The following is a 25,654-nucleotide window of genomic DNA, read 5'->3' as shown; positions in this document are numbered from 1 at the left end:
GTGGTCACCCCTTAAATCTGTATGCTGTGTATGTGAATGATCACTTCCCATTCACGGAGACTGCTATTGCTGGACCGTCAATTAAATCACATAATAGATTAAGACAATGTCCTGTGATGTGTTCGATCCTTCGGGTGTTGAACAAAACTATTGTGTACACCCCCCCCCCTCTTTGTCCGCCTTACCTACAGTAGCCTGTGTTCAGTTATGTAAATAAAAATACGTATTTTGCCCGTGATTAAGTACATGATCGCACCTTGAACAGGCGTCGCTGTTTTGGTGGAACGAGGAGAGGAGAGAGGAGAAGAGTTAGGAAATAGGAGAGGAGGAAAAACGACTCGTCTTCGGGGAGGGAGGGAAGGAAGGAAGGATGGAAGAGTGAGTTCTCTTCGTCCATTAATTTCCAAATGACTGTTGCTAAGAATAGCCTCCCCCTCCACCTTCCCTAACAAATACAGACAGAGTCGCGCGCGTCCACTCTGACGCGCGTATACTCACGCCCCTGTGCGAGCGCAGTTATTGTCAGACCTGGGCTGCAGTTTTGTCTCCCCCCCCCCCCCCCCCACACACCTGGCTGAACACACGAAGTCTTCCTGAAATGGAAGGGAATAACAAACCACACATTGGCACAGCAGCCGTGTACATGTGACTCCATCGTCCTCTCTGCGCCAGCAGGCTGTTTTTACGCATTACGTGAAAGTGATTTGCGGTTGGACGGCTCCATAAGGTCCAGTCCAACTGGGGCAGGGCCGTAGCCCGAAGCGCCCTAAAATAAACAGGCGGATAGACGGGTGCCTCCATGCATCCGTGAACTGTGCGGTCTGGAAGTTGGACTCGCCTCGTGCGTCATGTGAAGCGCTGCAGCCGCAGAACCCGCCAAGCACGCGAGCTGGAAAGGCGACGGTTTCGCGCGCAGTGCGATTTTATTTTTCATTTGTTGACATATTTATTTGTCTTCTTGTCTCCATCCATTCACGGATCGATCCATCCTTTCGTCCGTCCGTCTGTTTGTCCCTCCCCTCCTCCCCCTGAGGCTGCCGGAGGAAGAGAGAGGAGAGAGGAGGCCGTGAAGAGCGCGCTACCGTACTCCAAAGAGAGAGAGGGAGAGAGGGGGGAGAGTGAGATAGTGTGTGTGTGTGTGTGAGAGAGAGAGAGAGAGAGAGAGAGAGAGAGAGAGAGAGAGAGAGAGAGAGAGAGAGAGAGAGAGAGAGAGAGAGAGAGAGAGAGAGAGAGTGAGTGAGTGTGTGTGTGAGAGAAGGACGCGTTATTGCGGACGTAGGTAGACCTTTCGGGGCGGGGATGGTGAGGGACTTTCTCGGCACAGCTGCACCTCGAACAGCCAAACCAAGACCATGAGAGGGTGTAAGACGGCGGAGAAGCGGCCGTTAAACCCTTGTCTTTGACGACACCGTCCGTGTGTCCCTTCCTCTTCTCCTGGATGGCGGCGCAGCAGCCAGGTGACGGACAGAAGATTGCGGTCGCAGCAGCGAAGGAGGATGCAGCAGAAATCGTCTGAGGCAATTATTTCATCCACGGCGCGAGACAACAATGACACCGAGATTGCAAAGGGAAACGGTATATTTTTTTTCTCCCCCTCTCTCTCTCCTCTCTTTTTCTTGTCGACTCGACGTTGTTGCGTTCCGAAAATTGCACTCGTTATTGTCGGATGAATGAATGAATGAATGAATGCAGAACACTGTTCCTGCTCTCGGGGCTCGTCAGAGCGCGCTGGTAAGAACGGCAACGCCGAAGAGCCACATTATTCCCACGTACTGTAGCAAACATTGCGGATATTTTCAAAAAAATAAATAATTAAATAAATATCAGTAGTCGCCCCCCTCCCACCCCCACCTCTTCATTTTCTCGATGCCTTTTAAGTCTTTGGGAACGCGGCTTGTTTCCCCCAAAACGCCAACTTGATCGTCAGCACTAATGGCTGTGTATGTATAGGCTGTTAATTATATTCAGTTTAATTTCTCACAATCTGATCGACTGAGGCCCGCGTGATATTTACATTGCCGTTACGCACGCCATCATGACAGTAAAGGAATAAATCGTTGACTGAGGTGGAGGAGGAGGAGGAGGCTGTGGTGCGCTCTGATACAGGCATGAACCCCGGAGAGAACATGGAACATTCATGTTAACTCACCACGGTCTCCCCGTGATTTCATGTTGGGGGCGAACCTTGTGTACGGACACGCGAACGGACCAGGACTGAGAGACACCGCACACATCCCCGTAGTGCGCCCTGACAGCCGAGCCAATCACACATTTAATTTCCTCACACCCACAATTTGGCCGTTGGGCTGAGGCGCACAGAGAAGAAGAAGAAGAAGAAGAAGAAGAAGACGGTTACATGGGCGTCCTCGTCTGCTGACACCGAGAGCTGCGGAACTGTGTTCAGCACACATCTCACAAGACAACAACCCCCCGTTTGTGCATATGAGACGTTCCGATCCGGATGGGATGTAATGTTGTGTGGCTGCACAGCTGAGCATTGGTCTTCTTCTCCGCTGCTTCGTGAAGATTGGCTTTCGGTGTCCAGAGAATGGCGCGGTTCGGAGACGAGGTACCGTCCAGGTATGGCGGAGGCCCCGGCGGAGGGGGCCCGGGTGGCCGCGGCGGTAGTCGGCAAGGAGGCGCACACGGACACGGACATGGCCACGGACATGGCCACGGGCACGGCCACGGTCCACCCGGTGGGCCCGGGGCCCAGAGAATGTATAAGCAGTCGATGGCGCAGAGAGCCCGGACTATGGCCCTCTACAACCCCATCCCCGTGCGGCAGAACTGCTTCACTGTCAACCGCTCGCTGTTCATCTTCAGTGAGGATAACTTCGTGAGAAAATACGCCAAAAAGATCACCGAATGGCCATATCCTTTTTTCCCCCCTGACATTGTACAGTGAGTACACAGTGAGTACACCGAGGATCAGGTAGGATTAAAGTGCAGACGGATGTCTGACTAAATGCTTCTGTAATTCTATACATTGATGCAAAATGACTAAGGTGTAAGATGCATCAACACAAAGCCTATATATGAGTCAGAGGGTGACAGGGAATGCTTTTCATGTCAGCTAATTTATAGTTAATTAAGAGGAAGGGGACATGGAGGAGGGGGGGGGGGGGTCTCTCTTTATGAGGCTGTGGATCACTGTTTGTTAGTAATTTAATGTCACAGTCGTTTGGCTCTTGCCTGATATACATTCCCCTTGATTGTGGTGGTGGTGGTGTGTGTGCATGTTTGTGTGTGTTTGTGTGCTGCTGATGTCAGCAAGTAGGCTACACTAGGTTAAAGGCCTCTTGCTGGTACTTGAGGCATTAGCAGGCTGCAGGTACAATGGCGTGTGTGTGGTGCTCTTCCACGTAAGCCTGGTGCAGGTTTCTTTCTAGAGCAGATCAGATCAACGCACATTTTATTCAAACAGCCCAAATTCACAAATTCCATTTTTTACCTCAGTTCACATAAGGACATCCTCTGTCCTTAGACCTGTAGTTCAGGTAAGGTCAGAACAACCTTAAGAACACAATGTTGTGTGTGTGTGTGTGTGTGTGTGTGAGGATATAAGAAAAGCTTTACTGTCATTGTATAAAATATAACAAGATAACAGAGTGCTGCTCCACTGGTCAGTGCGTTTTCTTTCTTTTTTCAAAAACGTGCTGTAAAACTCCTCTATAAAAGCACCACAATAGAGACAGCCATACATCCATTGGCCATGGCTACAAACACAATTCTGCCATCTACTGCAGAAGTTATGGCAGGATTAATTGAGTAATAACACCATATACATTTCGGTTAGTATTGCACATATCTTGAAATGTCACTGGTTGGTTTGCTGTTTATTGTTTGTGAGTGTTTTCTACAGCCTTAAGTCCAAAGGCAAGAAACTGTTTTTTAGTTTTGTGGTGCCAGTTTTAATGGAGAGGACCTTTTATTTTTAACACAATAATAGGTTATTTAATTTCTATTCCCTTCTTAGATTATATTAGTATGTGTGTATGTGTGTGTGTGGGTGTGGACAGTGTAAACCGTACAGCAGTTTTCATAACGCACCAATTTGGGGTGACCATTATGGAGGATTTTGTGTGCGTGTGTGTGTTTATCTGACACCACGAAGGTAAGTTTCCGCGTGCTAATGGCGGGAGCGGAAATTGGAGGAAACGATTGTATTGATCCATTGTGATGCTTGAGTCGTGACATAACTACACGCACTAATTGGGCTGATGGGGAGAAAATACAGGAGCTATTTAAACTGCCCTTGAATCACATCTAGTCACCGTTCTAAATGGCGAGGTTTGCGTTACTGAGCGAGCGCATGTTGTGTGTATTCATATTCACTCGAAATACTGTCTCTAAAGTGACTCCAGCTGGACCCAGTGTGGTTCATTTTCACATGAAGGGGTGAATTTATGGGGAATGTTACTGAATGAAAAGCACGTGTGTGTAATGACGGACGAATTCCATTTAGCTGCATGCGATTCAGGGTTCTATTAATGTGCAATCTGGCTCTTCTGTCATGCATGTTAAAAGTCCGATTTTAGTCAGACTAATACAATAATTTGGTTTTCTTAATGTCATGTAAATACATTAGTCGGACTACAATCGAGCCTTAGTCGGACTAACATACCTGGATTCATAGTCTGATTACTCCTGCTTAGTCGGACTGGACATCATATGGCGCCGTCTTTCTTTGGACAACACAGCAGTCTAATTTGTATCACGATTCGCCGTTCGCTGTTTGTTTTTCTGTGACGTAAAGGTCTACAGGAAACTGATTCAACACGCACTGGCTAATAGAGCGATACGGCGCCACCTACAGAGGTGGAGTCGGACATACACACGGCCAATAAATGGATTTTCTCCTCCCCATGTATACAAGTTGTCCAATTGCCTGTGTTAGTCAGACTACAGCCTTAGCTTGATTAAACTGTGCTGATTGTTACTGTTCTTTGTTACAAATGTGAAAAATTTCTTGCAGTAAAAAAAAGAAAAGAAAAAAAATCTGAATCTTAACATCTTCACTTGAGATTTTTGCTCTGGATATTCGGTGAGATGGGGAATGTCCACAATGGAAAGCATGAAAGCAGACAAGACCAAAGACTAGGGTGAATGAATGAATGAATCGTGTCTTTAAAATACTGGCATTCATTTCACAGTACGTGAACTGTAACTGAATGAGAAAGATGACAGTAATTGAGAGAAAGAGAGACATGAGGGAAGATGGTGGTGAAGATACCAGTCAGACATAGACCCAGAACACCAGGACACCACATCCTCCAGTGTTTGTGTGAAAAATAACTGTGAACACAAGTAGAGACGCATGTGTTGTCTGTATTGTGTAAAAGTGTGGAATGAATAAGCTAAGCAGTGTTGATCTTTAATTAGCTTCTTTCTTCTTTTTTTTATATCATAACTGTACGTAGTTCATTGTAAGATTTCAGAGTGACTGTTACGTGTGAATGAGTGGGACTAGTTTGGTTGTTCCTGATTTGGAAAGCAGCTGCTGTTGAGGACGGTTTCATGTTATAGGCAATTTATGTTTTCCTAAAATGTGGAATCATCATTTTGTATGCACAGTATGTGGGACATTTGTGCAGTCTTTACGATGCACACCGCTGGCATTTCATACACACATATATATAAAATATATATATATATATATGTATATATATGTGTATGTATATGTAATATCCCCTATTCCCTAAGTAATATATATATACATGTTATATACTGTCCATATTCTCTATAATGTGCTGTGTGTTAAACATTTATGTATATATATATGTGTGTATGTGTATATATATACATATGTATGTGTATATATATATATGTGTGTATGTGTATATATATATACATATGTATGTGTATATATATATATTATCTCCCCTATTCCCTAAGTAATATATATACATGTTATATACTGTCCATATTCTCTATAACGTGCTGTCTGTTGAAGCCTAACTAAGTTTGTCATAAAGATGATATTATAATATATATACATATGTGTGTATATATATATACGTATATATGTATATATATATACATATATATGTATATATATATATACACACATAACATAATAATAATAATAATTATTATATATGTATGTATGTATGTATATATATATATATACACATATATAATAATAATAATATTACTAATAGCAATTAGTATTATTATTATGTGTGTGTGTGCGCGTGTATATATATATATATATATACATACACACACACACACTACTGTAGATCACAATCACAGTCATACAGTATGTGCTGTGCTTTGGTGTCGATTTTCCTCTAAACGCAGAAATAATTTACAACATTGACATCTTGTTCTATTGATGAAAACCTGTAACGAGAGATTAGGACATGGAAATGTTTGCTGTTTGTTAAAAACCAAGTAATCAAGTAGTGGCCCCTTTCTTTTATTTTCCCAGAGACTTCCTTTGATTCATTCCTACTCATTTTTAATTGTAAGTGTTTTGTTGTTGTTTCTGACTGTTTAACAGTCGTTTAACTATTAATCTTATTGCTCAGAACGGCGACATGGCTCATTAAAAAAAAATAAAAAAATGAAGGAACTGTGATTGATTCATTTGCTCCTACAGGCACCTAGATAGAGAGAGCGTTACCAGGTGCACGGGCGATTTAGTGGACTCAGCTGAAAGTGTTGTTTGTTTCGCCGGATGTGTGAGTCTCAGTGGAATCACTGTTCAGCAGAATTATGACCCGCAGCTTTATTTAGTTGTGTTCAGACCCCCGGACCCATGGGAATAACATATAAATGTAACTGTTTGCTTACATCCACTTTTAGACACGGCAGATGGATATTTCATTATTTAATTGGGATTACCACACTGCATGGTTCAGGCCTTTTTTTTTTTTTTTACTTGAGTTGATAAATGGTGCACTCTTAAATATAATATCCATCATTTTTGTCCTCATTCTTGTGTTTTAACTTTATATCTGAGTGAGTCTGACGGACATTGTATATGTGCTGTGGCCAGATAGGTTGGCATTTTGAGGTTTTTCACCAGTTTAGTAAAATATTTAGTAGTATAGGTATTTTGAAGAGTATTAGTGTGATTTTATGTAGTAATTACTATGTCACTGTGTTATCCCTTGACTGTGTGACCTTCCTTTCCCCTGAAAACAAATCTGCTATATGCATTCTGCATAGGACAGTCTGCATTAATCAGATTAAGAGGGAGAGGGAAAATAATACCCAAATGTTACTAGTACCAATTTCATTCAGTTCTGACTAAAGTAAAGTGAGTAAAACTATACTGTTAGCATCAACTGAGCCACTGAGGACATGTGTTGTTCAGATGGACGAGCAGAGTCTGTGACTATACACTCTTAGAAATAAAAGTGCTAAGTAGAACCATATAAGGTTCTTCGGCTTGTCCTCATAGGAGAACCCTTTTTGGCTCCAGGTAGAACCTTTTTATAAGGGTTCCACCTAGAACCCTTTTAAAACCCTTTATTCAGGAAAGGGGTTTTCAAGGGTTCTCTGGATCAAAATGGTTCTTACTGGAGGCGATAGGTGCGGGTCTGTTCAGTTCTAACTAAATCAAAGTTTAAGATGCAGCGTGTAACTTTTGGTGATTTTTGTTGTTGATGTTATTATTCCGCCTCTGTCAGAGCAGATTGAGGGAGCCTTTGTTTGTATGCAGCAGCAGCACCGCAGTGGCTGGCCTTTCAAACGGCTGAAAGACTGTGTTTTGGAGCAGTAGAATTCACTTATGGACCTTTTTTTTAATGAGCATTTCATTCCAATAATATTAGTAATACATGTTTGCAGCTGGCTCACACTATCTTCACAACGCTGCCGCTGTCACTTCCTGTGCGCATCATGTGAATGCCACTTGACTGAGAGTCACAGGGAGCGTCCCGACAGACTGAATCAGCGTTTTGTCAACTCGTTTGACATGAATTTGAATGTAACAGACATTTATTTACATTTAAATCATTTTTGAAATCACCATGTTACCTTCTTATCCGAGAAAGAGCCAAACGCACAGTGCTGCAGTATTACTGAGCTCTGGTGACAGCTATTGCACAGTGTGTGCAGCATATGTAGCGATTGTGCTCCCGGTGTCTATATGATGTTCTTGGACACGTATCATGTTACATACAAGCGGAAAGCTGAGACTAAAAGTGTTATCTCAAAGGGGCCTAAGAAATGAAATCCTTATCGGCCGTTTTTTTTACCTTTGACCCCAAAATGTCCATTTGACCTTGCCAAATCCATACGTGCTACCGTAAACCCGACAGATTCTGTGTAAATATATAGGGACCATCTCCAAATGTCGTAGCGTGTAACTCTGCAGGACAGAGTGTGTAGCTCCTTTGAGCGTGGACATAGACGCACAAACGCACGTACGCAACGTCGTGTGTGTGTTTTGCACATGACGGTGAAGATGCCTCGTATCTTCTGCTGTTGAAAAAGGAGAGTAAGTCAATATAGGCTCCAGCTATCTATAATAAGAAAGTGTTCAATATGAAACACAATATAAGGCATTTATTATTTTTCTTTGTTTTTGTAATTAAATACATTTTTTATGAATGACATTATGTGGAGGATGTTCAGTTACCGAAGGCCTTCAGAATATTCTTGATTTGCAAGAGAAACGTGTCAAGAAGTGAATGTTGCACAAGCCACATTTACAGTAATGTTGGGTGTGAATTTCCGTCCTTGTCTGATGCTATTTTACCCAGAATCAATGAGAGAACGAATGACCTGGTCAAGACTTTTGAGATTAATCTCTTGGCGCAGCCGTTTCACTGAGCCGTCAAACCCCTCAATTCCATTGTATATGTATATATATCTATATATCTATATAGATATATATGTATAAACGTTATCAAAATAGACAAATAGAGAGAAAGCAAAGGGGAAACAGAGTTAGATGAAGAGACACAGAGGGTGTTTTTCAGGTGGTTGTGGGGAGTCCACATTCACTGCAGAATCTAAATTATTTAGAATTAATATCACCTGTGTGTTTATGTGTGTGTGTGTGTGTGTGTGTGTGCGCACTTGTATGTGTTACCTCTCTAGGAGATTTTCTGGCATAATCACTGACCATGCCAGGACCACTACTCCTCATGGAGACCAAAAACCTGAATGCAGAACCTAATTTTCTGTTCCGGGGAATTGGTTTAAGATTTAGGTTAGGTTTAGGCACGGTTTACTGACTTATTACATATTCTCTTATGCTATGTATTACATACAGTGAAGCCTATTGGTTTACTACTATTTTTCACTTTCAATGATAGATAGATAGATAGATAGATAGATAGATAGATAGATAGATAGATAGATAGATAGATAGATAGATAGATAGATAGATAGATAGATAGATAGATAGTGGTGGATGTAGAGATAGAAAAAAAAGAAGGTGGGGGGGGGTTGAGTCAGTATATCAGAGACATTATACAGAGGGATAGACTAATGAGAAACAATGGAGAGGAAGAGAGAATAAAACTGCCTGTCTGCTTATAAATCATTAAACACAAGGCGGTGCAGAAACAAACTCTCAGGTTTGTTGCAGCTTTGCTGCAGCCAGAGGACACACACACACACACACACACGCACACACACACAAACCTGCTTTTGTCACGGTATTCATGATTTCTAACCCTATGTCACAACAGCGACAGGTTTGGGTTTTGTGTGGGAACAGATTCTCAGAACCGCACACATACATGCACAGTATGTGCAATATGAGCCAGTGTTACGTACTCGCCCAAATATATATATAATTATTACACTGCATCGTGTCCTGCCTGTATTTGGCCTTTTTAGTATTTACTATTGTTAAGACACAAATTTTCCGACATTTCGGGGGAATATCTTGACAACTTCATGTCTTCCATTTAGTTTACTCAGAATGTCTGGAGAAGTGCATGTGTCAGTGTGTCTGCACATGTGCTATGATTCTTGTTCTGTGTGTGTGTGTGTGTGTGTGTGTGTGTGAGAGGGAGAGAAAGAAAGAGAGCGAGAGCCCTCTGGGCTCAATCTGCCTACCTCATACCTTTGACTGTCTGGTAATAAATGTGTGAATTGATCCGTATCCTGAGACCCTACAGGCAGCCTCAACGGGTTTGCATGCGAGCACACGCACACGCACACACACACACGTTAACACTCAAATTTGAACTTATAAGAAAACTTAATCCATTTAGATTGTTTCGTGTTTTCCCCCTACATTCCAATTTTTTCCCCAATCCTCATCGACAAAAGTAACCCATTCATACCTGTATTTTTGTTTGTTTTAGAATATAAAGTCTGATATTTTCCATTCAAACGGTGACATCTTTGTATATATATATATATATATATATATACATATATATATGTATATATATATAATTATTATGGCTGTATTTTGTGGTATTTATCCACTATAAGGAAGAAAGTGTACTTAAAATAAACTTAGCGAGCGGTAACATTCTGCCATGTGAATGAATGTGTAAGTGATTAAATGCTATTTAATGAAGGAGAGGTGGAAAGGGGGGTTCAAAAATGCAAAGCTACACTGTTCTCAGATTGTAAATTGAGCCTCTGAAAATCTGATAAATGCATTGCGTTTGCCTTTTTTTTTTTTTTTTTTATATATACTGCCCCTGTAACATACATGGCAATTGAGCCATGGAGGCAAAAATCAATATGGAAACATGCTGCTGTGTAGCAACTAGGGCATAAATCTCAGCAGGAATATACTGGTACCAGTTGTTACTGGCAAAATCTGCTGACTGGCTGAGTCAAACCGTGTGTGTGTGTGTGTGTGTGTGTGTGTGTGTGTGTTTCAGTCTTAGTGCATTGTTGCACTTTTATGGACTTCGAAATCTAAAACACTGATGGTGTCAGACGTTACCATAACATAGAAAACCCAGTTACAGTGAGGATGGAGAGTCCGTTCAAATGTATACAATTTAAATGATGATGCATGTAAGCAAACATTCACATTACTAGTGTTGCAACCCTTTAACCTGTCGTAGTCACAGGTAATATTTGCTCATCTGTGCAGATTGTATTTTTCTCTCTGTCCCTCCCTCTCTCTCTTCTTTCCATCTTTCCATTTTTTCTTTCTCATTCCATTTTCTCTTAGCTGTGCATTCTGGCTCTTTATGAATAATTCAGTTTCAGTTGCAGGCTAGTTTGGACTTGGGGGCAGAGCTATTTCTGGCATATGGGATATGAGGATAGAGAGAGGAAGAAAATGTAAAAGTGATTTTGATTGTGTGTGTGTGTGTTCTTAAGTCAGGTGTTGCAACTAGATAAACACTCATGTACACATGCACTTTAATCAGTAAGTACCGACAGGTGTAATAAACATTTATAGCAACACACCTGCACCACGTTCCTGTACTAAAATGTCACATGTGTTACACCGATACACACACACACACACACACCAGAAGCAGCATCTCGCACACATGACAGCTTAGCTGTGTATGTGGGTGAAGAGCGAGAGGCTGTGGCAGAGGTGAGATAGAGACACAACATATGCCATATGGAATAAGCAGTGAGGAGGAGGAGAGAGTGACTGTATACACTCTGACCGATGATGAATCAGAATGAGGGAGGCCAAACAGGGCTAAACTGGCCTTCAGGGCAACTCCCATTTGTTGGGTGGCGCAGCCCAACATGACGCTTAGGTCGTACAATTTGTTTTCAGAGCAATATTGAGACTTTTAAGAGCCTGTATTAGAGGTCAATCTGATAACAAATAATGATCTATGACCAATGTTGCTCTTAAGAACTCTCCATCTGGTATACTATAAGGGTTTAAATCTATATCGCATGCGCTATAATATAAAATAATGTGTGCTGTATTTGAACCATTTACTCTCTCTGTGATTCTTAGTAGGCATGGCACGACTTTAAACACTTTACGTCACAATTATCCTGACCAAAATATGTGCGATTAACGGTAGTTTAGCGCTGACTGAAAGCAAATGTTTACATTTTTTTTTCATACAAAGTATCGCACCAGTAAAAGACAGATAAGCAACTCATAACTCACCAAAGTTCTTAGCAAAAACCCAGACAACTCTCCCTCTCTCTCTCTCTCTCTCTGTTTGTGTGTGAGAGAGAGTGAAACTCGGGAAGGGAGGGGTAGGGGGTGAAAAAAACTAGGTCATGGAGAGCGCAATGTTATGCTAATTACTCTGAAGTCCTCAGGGGGGCGATAGAGGTTCTGCCCTGGAGATCTAATTATAAGAATGATATTTAACTTATATAAAATATATACACGGTCTCTCCAACGCACGTTTTGCGTCTGCATTGCAGCGCACTTGTAATGTGTGTAATATTTTTATCTTTTACGCTGGAGCAATTGTAATAAAACCAATTTCACCTTGGTGGAATCACTTAAGTATTTCTGATACTCATCCGATAATAGGAAGGGAAACCTTAACAGGAATATCCTTTGACTGCTCACCTTTGTAATGTTTCCTTTAGCGTCTTTCATTGAGAGAGGTGTTATTCCCTGACCTAAAACAAGAACACAGCATTCGCAGAGACAAAGTCCAGAGCCGCTGTGACGTTTGAAGTTTATAATATTCGCTATTATCGATCCACCATTTTCTTTGCAAACATTACAAGGGAACACTCCATTATACAGTAATTTCTGTTTATTAGAAAGAAACCAAGTAGTTAGCGAGTGCCGGAGGGAGAAAGGCCTGGGCCATCATGCTTTTTTTTTTCTTCACATAATAGCGTGTGTACATACTGCTTTTGAGGTGTTGTGGTGGTTCACCATGTTTTTTTGTGTGTCGCATTCAAACCTGTATGTATGAGACGATGAAGAACATTTCGCACGTGTAGCAGCGCTGATGTGATGGGACTGGAACCGTGTGTTTCAGTTGTCGGTCCGTACGGTAGAAGGCAGTATGTGACAGTATGATGTATGGTCTCCCACACGTTTCGCCTACCCCCCCCCCATCCCTTTACAGTATGTGGTGTATATATGTGCATTCTTCCACTAACCTACTTTTGACAAAGAGCATATGGAGGGTATATATCACAGGAGGAGAAACTAAAGAAACAAACGCGTTTCTTTCTCAACACTCTGTCAATCTCGGAGTTTATCCCTCATTCAGCACTCCTGCTCCTCCCCTCTTCCCCACGTCTGCTGTCCTCCTCCATCTCTTTTTTTATTCTTCAACACTCACTCTATTCAATCATTTTGTGCCCACAGGAAATTGTCCTTCCTTCTGTCCACCCCCCCCCCCCCTCTCTTTCTGCTTCTCCGTATATTACCCACTATGCAACCTTATTTTTTCCATCCCCCGCCCCCATACTCTTGCATCTTGCTGTGAGCATCCTCATGCATTTGCTGACATGGCATCTCTGGCTCCGTCTCTCTCTCTCTCTCTCTCTCTCTCTCTCTCTCTCTCTCTCTCTCTCTCTCTCTCTCTCTCTCTCTCTCTCACATTCCTTTTTATCAAATGGCGATGGCGTAATGCAGGTCTACGGGCCAGGAGAGAGAGACGTACTGTAAGAGAAGAGTGGGGACAAAGAAAACGCGAGCGGTGAGAAATGAAGAGCCACATCTCGCTCTCTCAAACCGCAGATTATTCCCGTTTTATCTTATGTGACTCAGTCTAACTAAAAAGCAGATTTGTTTGCGTGACGGAAGTGTTTCCATCGTCAACCATTAACTGTGCAGATCACTCAAGGGAAGACGGCCAGGATATGAGAGAGTGGATACAGACCAATGGGTTGGATTCTTTTTTATTTCTTTTTTTATTTCTACCAATGAGGTACCATGAATGTGCCGCCACATACACATACATCCAGTCTTTGTTACCAGTTAGTGCTTACTAATAGATTTAGCTCCACTCAGCCCCCTGTGCCAAAAATGGCATCAGCACAGCTCCTATATCGCTGTAGCAATGAAAGATTAGCAAGGGTCAGTCGAGGAATTATAAAACTTGGTCGGTTCTTTAAAAGAAAAGATATGTTTTTTGGCATTTTTGCGTTCGATTAACAGGGCAGAGTAAGAGTGTAAGGCCAAGGACTGCAAGCTGGAATCAAAGTTAGTCTGCTTCCCCAAACACTCATATATGTAAAATATGCACAACGGAAACGGTTACTTCCAAATCCAAAACATTGTAGAGCGTAGGCTGCCACCCCCACAGAAAGATTCTGAAACACAGAAGGACCCGTCTTTATACCTTGTGTTACAATAGCCGTGTTTCCACCAAGAGAAATACTTCGGTTTGGTACATATTTTTCCATTTTCCGGTACCAGAGTAATGGTATGCTATGGGTGGAGCTAGACCCATGACAGCCAGCTAATTGGGCAACAGAAACAGTCCGTTCTCATACAAAGCTTGACATCTTGTCGATACCGAAACAAACACAAAAACGAGCTGCTGGATATACTCCATTGTTGTCTGTTGTGTCGCGTTCAATGTCGTCACACTACATGTCTCGTTGACACGGTCGAAGCTACTGTTCTCAGTCAAAATGCACGCCTGACTGAGGGCCTTTACTGTTCCAAATCGCTCCGTATTGTACCAAACCGAACTGCACCACGACGGAAACACGGCTTTTGTGTTCATGCGCGCATAAATAACTGTCCCACTCGCTGTTTTATAGAAACATTGAACCTATTTGGTTCATTTCCACGTGTCAGCAACAGGCAAAGATAAAAAGTGAAAGCAACAGGATAATCACGTGATGAGAGGAGATAACAGCTAGCTGTAAAAAACATTACATACATTAAATGTCCACCACGATGAGAGAGACACAGCGAAAGAGCACGATGTAGTCCGAAGCTTTCTTCTGTTTTGCTTTCCTGCACGGAAGAAATGTATTCACAATGGCATATCTGTCTTTCTTAAATTGCCTCATCAATTTCAGCTATTTTAACACATCTCCACGACAGACACTCTTTTTTTTTTTTTTTTTTTACCCCTCTCCTCTGGTCGAGTGGAAAAAAAATCCCAAAACAAAAAAGACAAATTTACTGACCCGTAGCTGCAGTTTACTCTGCTGGCAACGTAGGTATCAAAGTGCTACAAGGTGTGTTGTTGGGTGGTGGCGCAAAACAAAACATGAACAGAATTTGTGGCATTCAGATACATAATATCATGGTCATTTAAAAAAAAAAAAAAAAAATCCATTAAATATTAATACTATATATTTAAATAAATATATATATATATATATATATATATATATATATATATATATATATATATATATATATATGCAAGCTTAGTGAAGTAGTATTATGCCATGGTGAAATATATATTATAAATATATATAAATTAAATATATATATATATATATATATGAAAGCTTAGTGAAGTAGTATTATGCCATGGTGAAAGACCTTGGGAATTTCATTTGCAGACATACAATATCTTTCTATTCACATATGCTAGATGGTTGGTGTAAAGCCAAACACACACACATACACACACATGCACACACTCACACTTCAATACACACATGGGGCTGGGGGCAAGTGTGCTTGCCTGGGGTGTGTGCTCTCGTATTGTGTGTCCTTATAGGAGATGCCCACACAAACACCCGCTCACATTGTCGGGTGGGGCGGGGGTCAGGCAGGCCTGAGTGACATCGTGACTATAGACAAAAAAAAAAACAACAACAAAAAAAAAAATAGCACTGCGTTTAAGAAAGGCAGACATGTGCATGATGAAATAGACACAGTGTACACACACACCCCCTACACACACACACACACGGTGAATGTATCCATAAATAACTCTGCTCTTTCACCATTCAATCTGTCCCCCTCCTCCCCCACTGTCGTGGGAATGGTTGCTCCCAGAGGAGGCAAGCAAGTAGGAAAAAGGAGACGAGGAGGAGGCAGAGTGGCAACAAAGTGCCTCCTTTGTGTGCTGTCAGTATACATACTACATGGTAATAATTCATTATGATGTCCTCACCTTTTTTTTTTTTTCTTCTTCTTTTCTCCTTCCTCTCTCCACTCCACCCCCGAGCCCTCGTTCATCATCATTCCCACTCGGTCTCTATCTCTCTGTCCACTCGCTTTGACTCCTCTGTTAAATGTAGCTCCTTATCTTAGACAGATGGATTGATTTAAAAAAAGACACTAGTGTTTGTGTGTGTGTAAGAGAGAGAGAGAGAGAGAGAGAGACTGCATGTGCATGGTAGGGAATGCGATAAACAAAATTAGATATACAATGAGATACTTCCTCCTCTGTCTCTACAGAGCTCAGTTAGCCCTCAGACATTATGTATATAGAGCCAAACGGTGATGTCACAACAAATCTCACTCGGGCTCCAGGCACATTATCACACACTAGCACGTTAATATAGCCTGTGCTTCTGTTTTGTGTTACTTTTAGTGGGTGGTGTGTGTGTGTGTGTGACCAGAAAATATTTAACTGAGTCATTGTGATGGCTCATGTGTGTGTGTGTGTGTGTGTGTACTTGTAGTTCTATTTAGGACAAGGTATGTATGCGTAAAAAGGCGCATAATGCAGTGTGAGGCCATTCTGCAGTCTCCTTGAGCTCCTGTCCCAGCCCACAGCTTGCACCTTGATATTACCATCGTTGTTATTTGACGTTAAACGCTTGTTTTGTCAGAAAGCCCAATGGGAATTCTCGTGGAGGCGCACTTGACACCTGACCCTTATTGTTGATATTTGATTGTTGAAATGATGTCACTTTTAAAGTGGACCTAGACCGGAAGTTCCAATTAACGCTGTTTTTTTGGTGTGTATCTGCGACATTACCTCGTTTATGAAGCCCTGAAGGTTCGAAACAAACAGTTCAGCCACTGCTGAGAACGCTGTGTTGTAATGTATTGTAATCTCGGGCTCAGCGAGATTTCTCAAACAGCATTTCTCACAGCGGATCCTCCACGTCCGGGCACATCCGGTTGCGTACATTGTACCGCAGAAGAAGAACGTCCATTGTGGAGGTGTTTCACGAGTGACAGTGTCTTCGGTGTGTCCGACTCCGGGTCAAAGTCGTAAAAGGGACTGCGGCATGGAGTCGTGACGAAGCCATTTTTAAACACAGTTAAAACAATGTTTTGATAATGAGTAGCAGTGCATCCACCGTTCCAGAGGGGGGAGCTGGGCTTCTGACAGCTGGTGTGCTGATTACGTCACTTCCAGGTATTGGCCAATCAGAAGACAGTTGGGAAAGCTCTCGCTGGCTGGCCAATCACAACACAGTTCTGTCTTCTGAGGGTGAGATTTCAGTCTGAAACAGCACGACTGACGAGAGCTTCAGTGAGGAGAGATTTTTATCGGCTCGTTTCCAGCAATTCTGAGGTTTTTACCATAAAAACAAGTTAATGTATGTAAATAGACCTCTATAACTCGCATATATGTGCGATAGGACCACTCTATGGCTGATTTAGTTCCTGACGCTATTTCAAAATGGTGTTCAAGTTCAAAGGTGTACTTTTGGTTTCAGGGACACACACTGGAGCAAATGTGTATTTGTTGGTTGTATTTAGCTTAGTCACTGAATGTATTATAAGTTGTTGGAAAAAACGAAAGTTGACGCACATTGTGTCCCGATTAAGTACATTACTCATCATGATGAGCAGTATTTTACCACCTGTGTAGATTTATGTGTATACGTGACGTGTATTTAATCCTTGACTGACCTTCCTCACTCCATTTGAGTGGATGATTCTCGCCACCATCATTGCCAACTGCATCGTCCTGGCTCTGGAACAACATTTACCCGACGGAGACAAGACGCCGCTGTCTGAACGCCTGGTAAGTGTTCAAAAGCACAACAGTGTGTGTGGGTTTTTACGTAAAAACATGGTGAAGTTCAGAGTCTAACGACACAAATGTTCTGCAACAAAAAACATACTAATGTAAGGTTTAAAAAATAGTGATTAACAAATCGAATTTCCAGTCTTGTCAAATTAACTGTAGTTTTACCCTAGAATAAATGTGATTTCTTAGGGGTTTTATTGCAACTCAAGTTGAGCTGCAGTTTTCTGGTCTAATTTATCCTCAGCAGAAACACACAAGGTTGTCTGAATCATCTTTTTTGGGAGGGGGAGAGAGAGAGAAATGAACAGGTTTCTTTTTTCCAGTGTCAACAAAATAAGAGCAAAAGCCGACAGGTGGACCAGACACAGGTGGATGACATCTGCCGCAGCACTGTTCACACACACGGGGGCATCATAGTGTAATTAATATGTGCTCCTTCTTGACACTTTATTGTATAATACATTGAATTATTATTATTATTTTAATGTAGAATGGTGTACGGAGTTCAAAAATGTATATGAAAATGCATTTTGTGAAGCCAAACAAACTTTTCCTTCCACTCCTCCTTCACTTGCTGTGCTCTCTCTGTCTCTCTCTCTCGACCTCAGGATGATACTGAGCCGTACTTCATTGGGATCTTCTGTTTTGAGTCTGGAATTAAAATCCTGGCACTCGGTTTTGCTTTCCACAAGAATTCCTACCTACGGAACGGATGGAACGTCATGGACTTTGTGGTGGTACTCACAGGGTAAGTCGACTGATGTGTGTGTGTGTACACTCTTAGAAATAAGGGTTCCAAAAGGGTTCTTCTACAAGGGCTGAGGTTCTACCTGGAACCATTTGCTTCTGAAATACCCTGAAGAAAGGGTTTTTCAAGGGTTCTTGGTAACACTAAGGGTTCCAGTAAGAACCATTTTTCCTGAATTAAGGGTTTTAAAAGGGTTCTTGGTGGAACCCTCCAAAAGGGTTCCAGGTGGAACCTTTATAAAAAGGTTCTACCTGGAGCCAAAAAGGGTTCTTCTATGAGAACCCTGAATAACCTTCAGGGTTCTATTTAGCACTTTTAGAGTGTATAAGAATGTGCAATACAGGCATACACAACATATAGGTGATGATTTATTTTTTTTTAATTTTCACCAAATATATAAACACACCGGAGCAAAAAAAGTACTCAAAATGTATCAGTTAGGGTGTTAGCGTTAGGGAAAAACGAAATGAATTATAACTTTGACTCAACAACCCATAAGAAGACAACAAACCCCTGCATTTTTTAAAGCCTGAATATGTGGTCTATAAACACACACACACACACACAGGACGTCCATATAAGGAGTTGTGTATTATCCCCACAGCAATTTACCGTGGTTGCACTTGCAGCACAGATCTGTATAGCATGAGCACTAAGGGTTAAGGGCTAACATTTGTATTACAGATATGTTAAGGATAACACTTCTTTTAGGCTGTCTAAAACAATGGAAATCAAAGCGAGTCTTTAAAAGGACAGCTGTGCGAACCTGTCTCTCTGTGTGTGTCTGTGCACGCACAGTCATTCCCTGCTCCTATGCTCTAATGAATGGCCCCCATTCTGGGCGAGGCAGCAGCGAGATCACACAGCAGAACTACAGGCAGCCAGCAACCTGGGCAGTGAACAAATGTCACCACAATATTCACAGAGACGGGGGGTGGAGGGGGCCACACGGGGAACAGGAAGTAGCGAGGAGGTCGGAAAAGATGACGTAAGAAAGAAACTGGCGTTGGGGGGAAAAAGTTGGAGAAATCTGTTGTTTATCAGACTTATTACCTGGAACAGCTTTAAGAGTTTGTCTAGTTGTACTATGTCTGTAACCAGGGCGCATTATTTACAATCGCTTTGTTTTTCCTTGCATGCGCTCTGCGTACACATTTTCTTTTTTTAAATAAAGCTTTATTCAAACACGTATACCTTACAACAGGGGTTCTCAAAGTTTTGATACCTGAGGGCCAATTTAGGAACCCAACATTGGACGGAGGGCCGCCAAAGGAAAAAAACCAGAAATAAATCCCATTTGTAATCATTTTAATGACCAGATTGCAGTTCTACAGTTTAGCTATAAGTAATATAAGCGCTAATATAATAACATATAATAATAACACTTTATAATTTACTGGGCAATTACCCAATATTTTGGCCATTGTTCTTACCTTCTAATTACAGGTTAATACCAAGTAACACATTTATAGAAAATACAGCCCCCAAATAGAAATTGGGGGCTGTAGCTACCTGCTTAGTAACAGCTTATAACCCAATAATACACTAAAATTCACCATATAGAAAACATTTAAATACTCTATTTTTGTTTGCACTTATTGGTCTGTATCCAGTAATGTCCAATAAACATTTAACAAGCTTAGTACCTCCTGGATTAAAACTATCAACTGTAATTCACCGCTGGCCGCCAGAAATGTTTCTGCGGGCCGCCATTGGCCCCCGGGCCGCACTTTGAGAACCAATGCCTTACAATGTAGACAATCACAGAAACGGACACAGAATGAACCATGTTAGGGTCGAGTAAGGAAAGACACGAGTTAAGTTAACGTGAAGCAAATTGAACGATGGCGAAGTTAGCGACAGCAAATGCAAGTGCAATAGAGACAGAGAGGACTATGACATCGTTGTCAAGTAGCAAATTGGTTGTGTTCGCAAAAATGCAAGGGTGGCGTTTTGAGATTCCTCCGCTCGGCCCGTGAGTCATTATTTCCAAAAATAGTGTTCCAGTGCTCCCGAAACGCCGTTTCTGTGTGGATAAAAAGTTATATGATAAAAGAAAAAACAATTATACGGTAAGATATGACATATCTTAAGATATGATAAAAAAACAATTCATATACAAATATGTATTGTTATTACTACTAACACATTAACAGCAGCATGTTTGTACGTTATTGTACCGACATTTTATTGTACACCACTGACAGAAGACTGAAGGCAACATAGCCACAGGGCACTATAGAAAGTGACCATTAATTATTATGTGCATGTTCCATGATAAGGTGAAGTTGAGACCAGTGAGATGAAGTCTGAGGACTGGTGTCAACAGGGTGACTTGCATGATGGCATTAGCACGCTACGGTAATAGCATTACTGATGAATGCATTCTCACACAGCCTATACAGTCCCTGTGGACAATTTCAGGAAAAATGTCTCGATTTCACTTCGTCATATATAAAAGCTACTTTATGAAAATGGCTTTCCTTCCTTAAGGCCCTAGAATGTGCGTGTGCAGTATATCGCTGTGCAAAAGACTCAGGGCACCGCCAGCTTTGTTCTGCTTCTGTCTGTCAAATTCAGTGATCGTTGACATTTGGATTGGAACGATGTGACTGGAAGTTGGTCATCGCGTGTGTGTGTGTGCGTGCGTGTGTGATACTCAAGCATGTGTTGAATAAACCGGAAGTAACGGACCGTTTTTAAAGCAGATATTTGCCGCCATGAAATAGTAGGATAAACTATAATAGCACTAAAAACCTTTGATAGTTTCATATTTGAATACTTCATTCATGTTTCCCAAATTTTCTGGACGTGTTCCAATAAAGTGACTGAGAAATAAGTAAACTCTATGGTCATCATAGTGCTTCTTAAAGGCGCCATATGTACACTCTTAGAAATTAGGGTTCCAAAAGGGTCCTTCTACGAGGGCTGAGGTTCTACCTGGAACCAATTGCTTCTGAAAAACCCTTTCCTGAAGAAAGGGTTTTTGTTAACACTAATGGTTCCAGTAAGAACCATTTTGATCCAGAGAACCCTTTAAAACCTATTTCCCCAAGAAAGGGTTTTTCAATTCACTTTTATTTCTTAGAGTGTAAGAATGTGGCCAAAAACGGTTACTACACTCAATTTCAAAACACCGAGGTCTTTTATGTTTCGTTTTCTCCGCCATTGTAGCTCAGACGTACTGTAACTGGCAACCCGTGGTTGCTCTGCAGCTGAGACTCTACTGACTGCAATGATTGGTAGACGGCGGTAGTTGGCGCCACATGCACAAAACATGATTTCAAAGCATAAACATGATTTGCAGTCTGCAAAATATTTTTTTTAATGCAAATATTTTGGCTGTACTGTTGTTGTTGGTGAGTTCAGTTTGTTATATGAACATTATTCCTGAGTCTCTGTGACATATTAGGAGGATTTTATGGCCAGTTGCTTTAGATTTATTACATAATGCCCCTTTAATTAAATGCCTGTAAAATGTGTAATGTTGACATACACAAAGCTGATTTCCCCCTTGAAACTGTAAAAAAAAAAAGGGGGCAAAAATTCAGTTGACATCGATTCTGTCTCTTAAAACTGTGACAGGAAATGAATACATCTTTAAAGCATGTTTTTTTTATCTTATAATTTGGTAGTACAAGTACAAGTAGTACAACAGTTAAACAGTGTGAAATTGAATTTTTTTGTTGTTGTTGTTTTTAGGTCATTGCATGTATGTGCAAGCATGTGACGATTTAATGGTTAACATAGGAACTTAACAAACCTTGTGCATCTTTGCTGACAAAGCTCCAGTTAAACTCATGATTGCCCACACACACACACACGCACGCGCACACGCACACACACACACACACACACACACACACACACACACACACACACACACACACACACACACACACACACACACAGTCTGGTATATCCCGATGCTTTAATAAGAGCAATCATGAAGTCAAGTTTATCTCAGCGAGCCACAACAGAGTGACTGTAAAAGAGAAAATGAACGTTGGGTGGGGTGGGGGGGAGCCTAAGCAAGGGAAGCCATCTTTGAAACTTTTAGCGCTCATATAATCTTTTAGAATGGGAAATGTCCTACGTTTTGAAAATGTAAGCCTCTGAGCAAGCATGACGCAGCAGTTAAGTAATCTGCTCTAGGCACAGGAGGCATTACTGGAGATGTTGTAGTGGAGATGTTGCTACATCGTTTTTTTTTTTTCTCTCAGTTAATGTGTTGACCACATTAAAGCGTACATGTTTCCTGGAACTACAGAGGAACCCTATGAATATTGTCAGTGTAAGCTACTTAAAAAAAAAAAGAAGAAGATTTGCTATGTGGAGACTCTTTAACCATCTCTGCAGGCTGAATTCAGGTTTGCAATTGCAGTAATTTGACATTCCAGTTCAGACAATAGCTTGACTTTAGTGTTTAAATCTCACAATTATATTTTTTACTTATTATATATACATTTTTTTTTACACCTGTCCTGTCCAGTAGAACAGATTTAGAATAAATACATAAACTAATCATAAAATAAATAGCAACTGTTGAATAAGAAGCAAGAGGAGTTGACAATATCAACAAAGAACATACTGTAAAGATAAAATGCTAATTCAAAGGTTTTTTTGGTGCAAACAATGCATTTATTTGTGTTTACATATATAATATGTATATGTATAAGCAACAGACATAAAACATACTGTAAAGTCTTTTTCAAATTCAAATTCAAATTTTTTCACCTGAAAAAACAGTTGTTCAGACAAAGATGCACTCTGCATTTCTCACAGTACACATGGGCAAAGTGGCCTATGCAGCGCTTGCATCTCGGGTTTTTCAGGTGAAAAATTGTCACACTGCTCATGTGGAGGGCTCAAAATCTCATGTATCACATACGATACATTTGGCGTTATAGGGTTAATATGCAAAAGGAAAGACTTACTGTATATATTGGTTGTTGTCCTATAAGCACATATCGGCAACAATCGTGCATCCGTACTGTTTTTGCCGGAACAACTTGATTTAGTCATGCATGCGTGCATGTGACATGTTCAGTGGTTGAGTGCCACCTGAAAATAGGGCTCCCCCAAATGTCACATTGTGCTTGTTATTATTTATAGTCTTGTTTTCTTCTTTAAAGCTGCGTTAAGACACGTGCTGTGCATTCCCATGGTGCATTTTTATACATTACATACACTGTAAAGTCAGCACACACACACACACACACACACACACACACACACACACACACACACACACACACACACACACACACACACACACACACACACACACACACACACACACACACACACACACACACAGCTGGTGGCCTCCCTGATGTGGCATTTCTACCTTCATCATCATCATCTCTTCTTCTTCATCTGCTTCCTCCTCCTCTTCTAAGTATTGTCGTCCTGTATGTACCCAGGCATGAATGGTGGTTGTGTTTTCAGCTGAACCGCTCTTTGAAGATCAAAAGGCTACTTGGCCTTTCTACCCACCTCTGGCTGAAGCCTTTGATAGCACACACGCACACACACACACACACACACACACACACACACACACACACACACACACACACACACACACACACACACACACACACACACACACACACACACACACACACACACAGCCCCCTCCTTAAAAAAACACACACAATGACATTTAACATGTCTGTAAAGATTAACTATTCACTCTACAACCTGTGTGTGTGTGTGTGTGTGTGTGTGTGTGTGTGTGTGTGTGTGTTTTGGCTTATTTGTTGTAGTAAATCCTGAGACTTGGCTCTGGGAATAAACAAGTTCTTTTTTATGCTCACTATTGATTATTAGTCCAATTACCCTTAGTTTACAGATATTCTTGCGCGGAATCCTCCCCTCCCTCTCCTCTGTCTCCGTGTGCACTTGCTCATTCGATTGCGTTGAGCTATATTTGGGAGTGATGTGTCGTTGACGTCTAATGACTGATCTCCAACCTAAAAAAAACCGCGAGAGAGCGTTTGGAATTATGCAGACACGTTTACGCCTGAAATGGTTGAATCAGGCTCGCGAAGGGAAGCACAGAGGCAGGAAAAGCTGAGAGTCTGGAGAAATGAAGCAGGTTGGCCAGTGATGCGGACAAAGATAATTAGCTACATTGAGCTGAAGTCAGCAGGAAAGCAGACGGAGGGCGGGAACAGAAAAGATTGTGTTTGTATAATGTGTTGAATTCCCAAGAGAAGGGGTCAGTGAGAGATTGTGTAATAACAATATTGCTTAACCCTTTAGCACCTAAGCCTCAAAATGTCCGTCTGGCCTTTTTTGTTGTTGTTGTTGTTGCTTATTGTACCCATAAAAGGGCCAGAAAATATCCTTTGAGTAAGTGCTTTCCATTCACGGCAGTAATTTACAATTTACTCACAGTCAGGAAAAAACTAAACAAATTAGATTTTACTTTTATTTCGTGGAAAAAACAGTCGGTCAGTATTTTCATTTTGAAATGTCAACGGTATAAAACGTAATTACAGTAGAATTTGTCTAAAAATGTGATATTTGATTAAATTGGCCGATCTCTGCTCCATTTCTCCGCCACTCTGAGTGTGGGGGACAAAGGCGCTGATTCGCTGGCTTCCTGCATTACCGTAATAACCGCGGGTTGGTGATTCCACTTAATCATTTGTGTTCCTCAGGATAAAGTGCATGTTCTAAGTCTCATATGTCTCCGACAAGGGGGGGAAAAAAATTGCTTTCTATTAGTCATGACCTATACTGTGAATGTGCAAAGAGAATTTTTCCTCTCTCAATACGTTTGATCTCCAACCAGAAACCTTTAGTGTGTGTTCTCTGTCACCAGCGCGCACGTCTGTCTGTGCGAGTTGTGATACATTACCATTAAAGAGAGAAGAGCAAAGGGATGAAAACAATCAATCAGGCTCCTCCCTATTACCAAGGTGATGCAGAGATTCTATCAATGAGCCAAGGTCCCTGTTGCCATGGAAACCCTTATGAATGAGAGAGGGCCCCGTCACCGTGGAGACAGTTTGAATGAGGAACTGCCCTAATCGGAATGACACTGTTTGTGACAGCGGATGCTATTAAAAAAAAAAAAAAAAAAAAAAATCTTCATTACTACCATCGTCGTCTTTATTGACCTCATCATTCTTACGTGAGG

General features: G+C 41.4%; 1 protein-coding gene across 1 annotated transcript in view; it reads left to right on the top strand.

Moving 5' to 3' along the window:
* Positions 1–2,548: 2,548 nt before the first annotated feature.
* LOC310932930 (voltage-dependent P/Q-type calcium channel subunit alpha-1A-like) overlaps positions 2,549–25,654 on the top strand; it is a gene marked incomplete at both ends in the record, with an annotated part of 80,795 nt that continues 57,689 nt past the window's right edge. Inside the window, 3 exons of the mRNA XM_083896336.1 lie at positions 2,549–2,899; positions 17,652–17,747; positions 18,362–18,501. Coding sequence (XP_083752462.1) covers positions 2,549–2,899; positions 17,652–17,747; positions 18,362–18,501 — 587 coding nt within the window. The remainder of the gene's footprint in view (positions 2,900–17,651; positions 17,748–18,361; positions 18,502–25,654) is intronic.

Source organism: Microchirus variegatus (genome assembly GCF_963457635.1).
Source record: "Microchirus variegatus genome assembly, chromosome: 10".
Lineage (NCBI taxonomy): Eukaryota > Metazoa > Chordata > Actinopteri > Pleuronectiformes > Soleidae > Microchirus > Microchirus variegatus.
The sequence above is the reverse complement of the archived record's forward strand: the minus strand, read 5'-3'. Positions and strand labels throughout refer to the sequence as shown.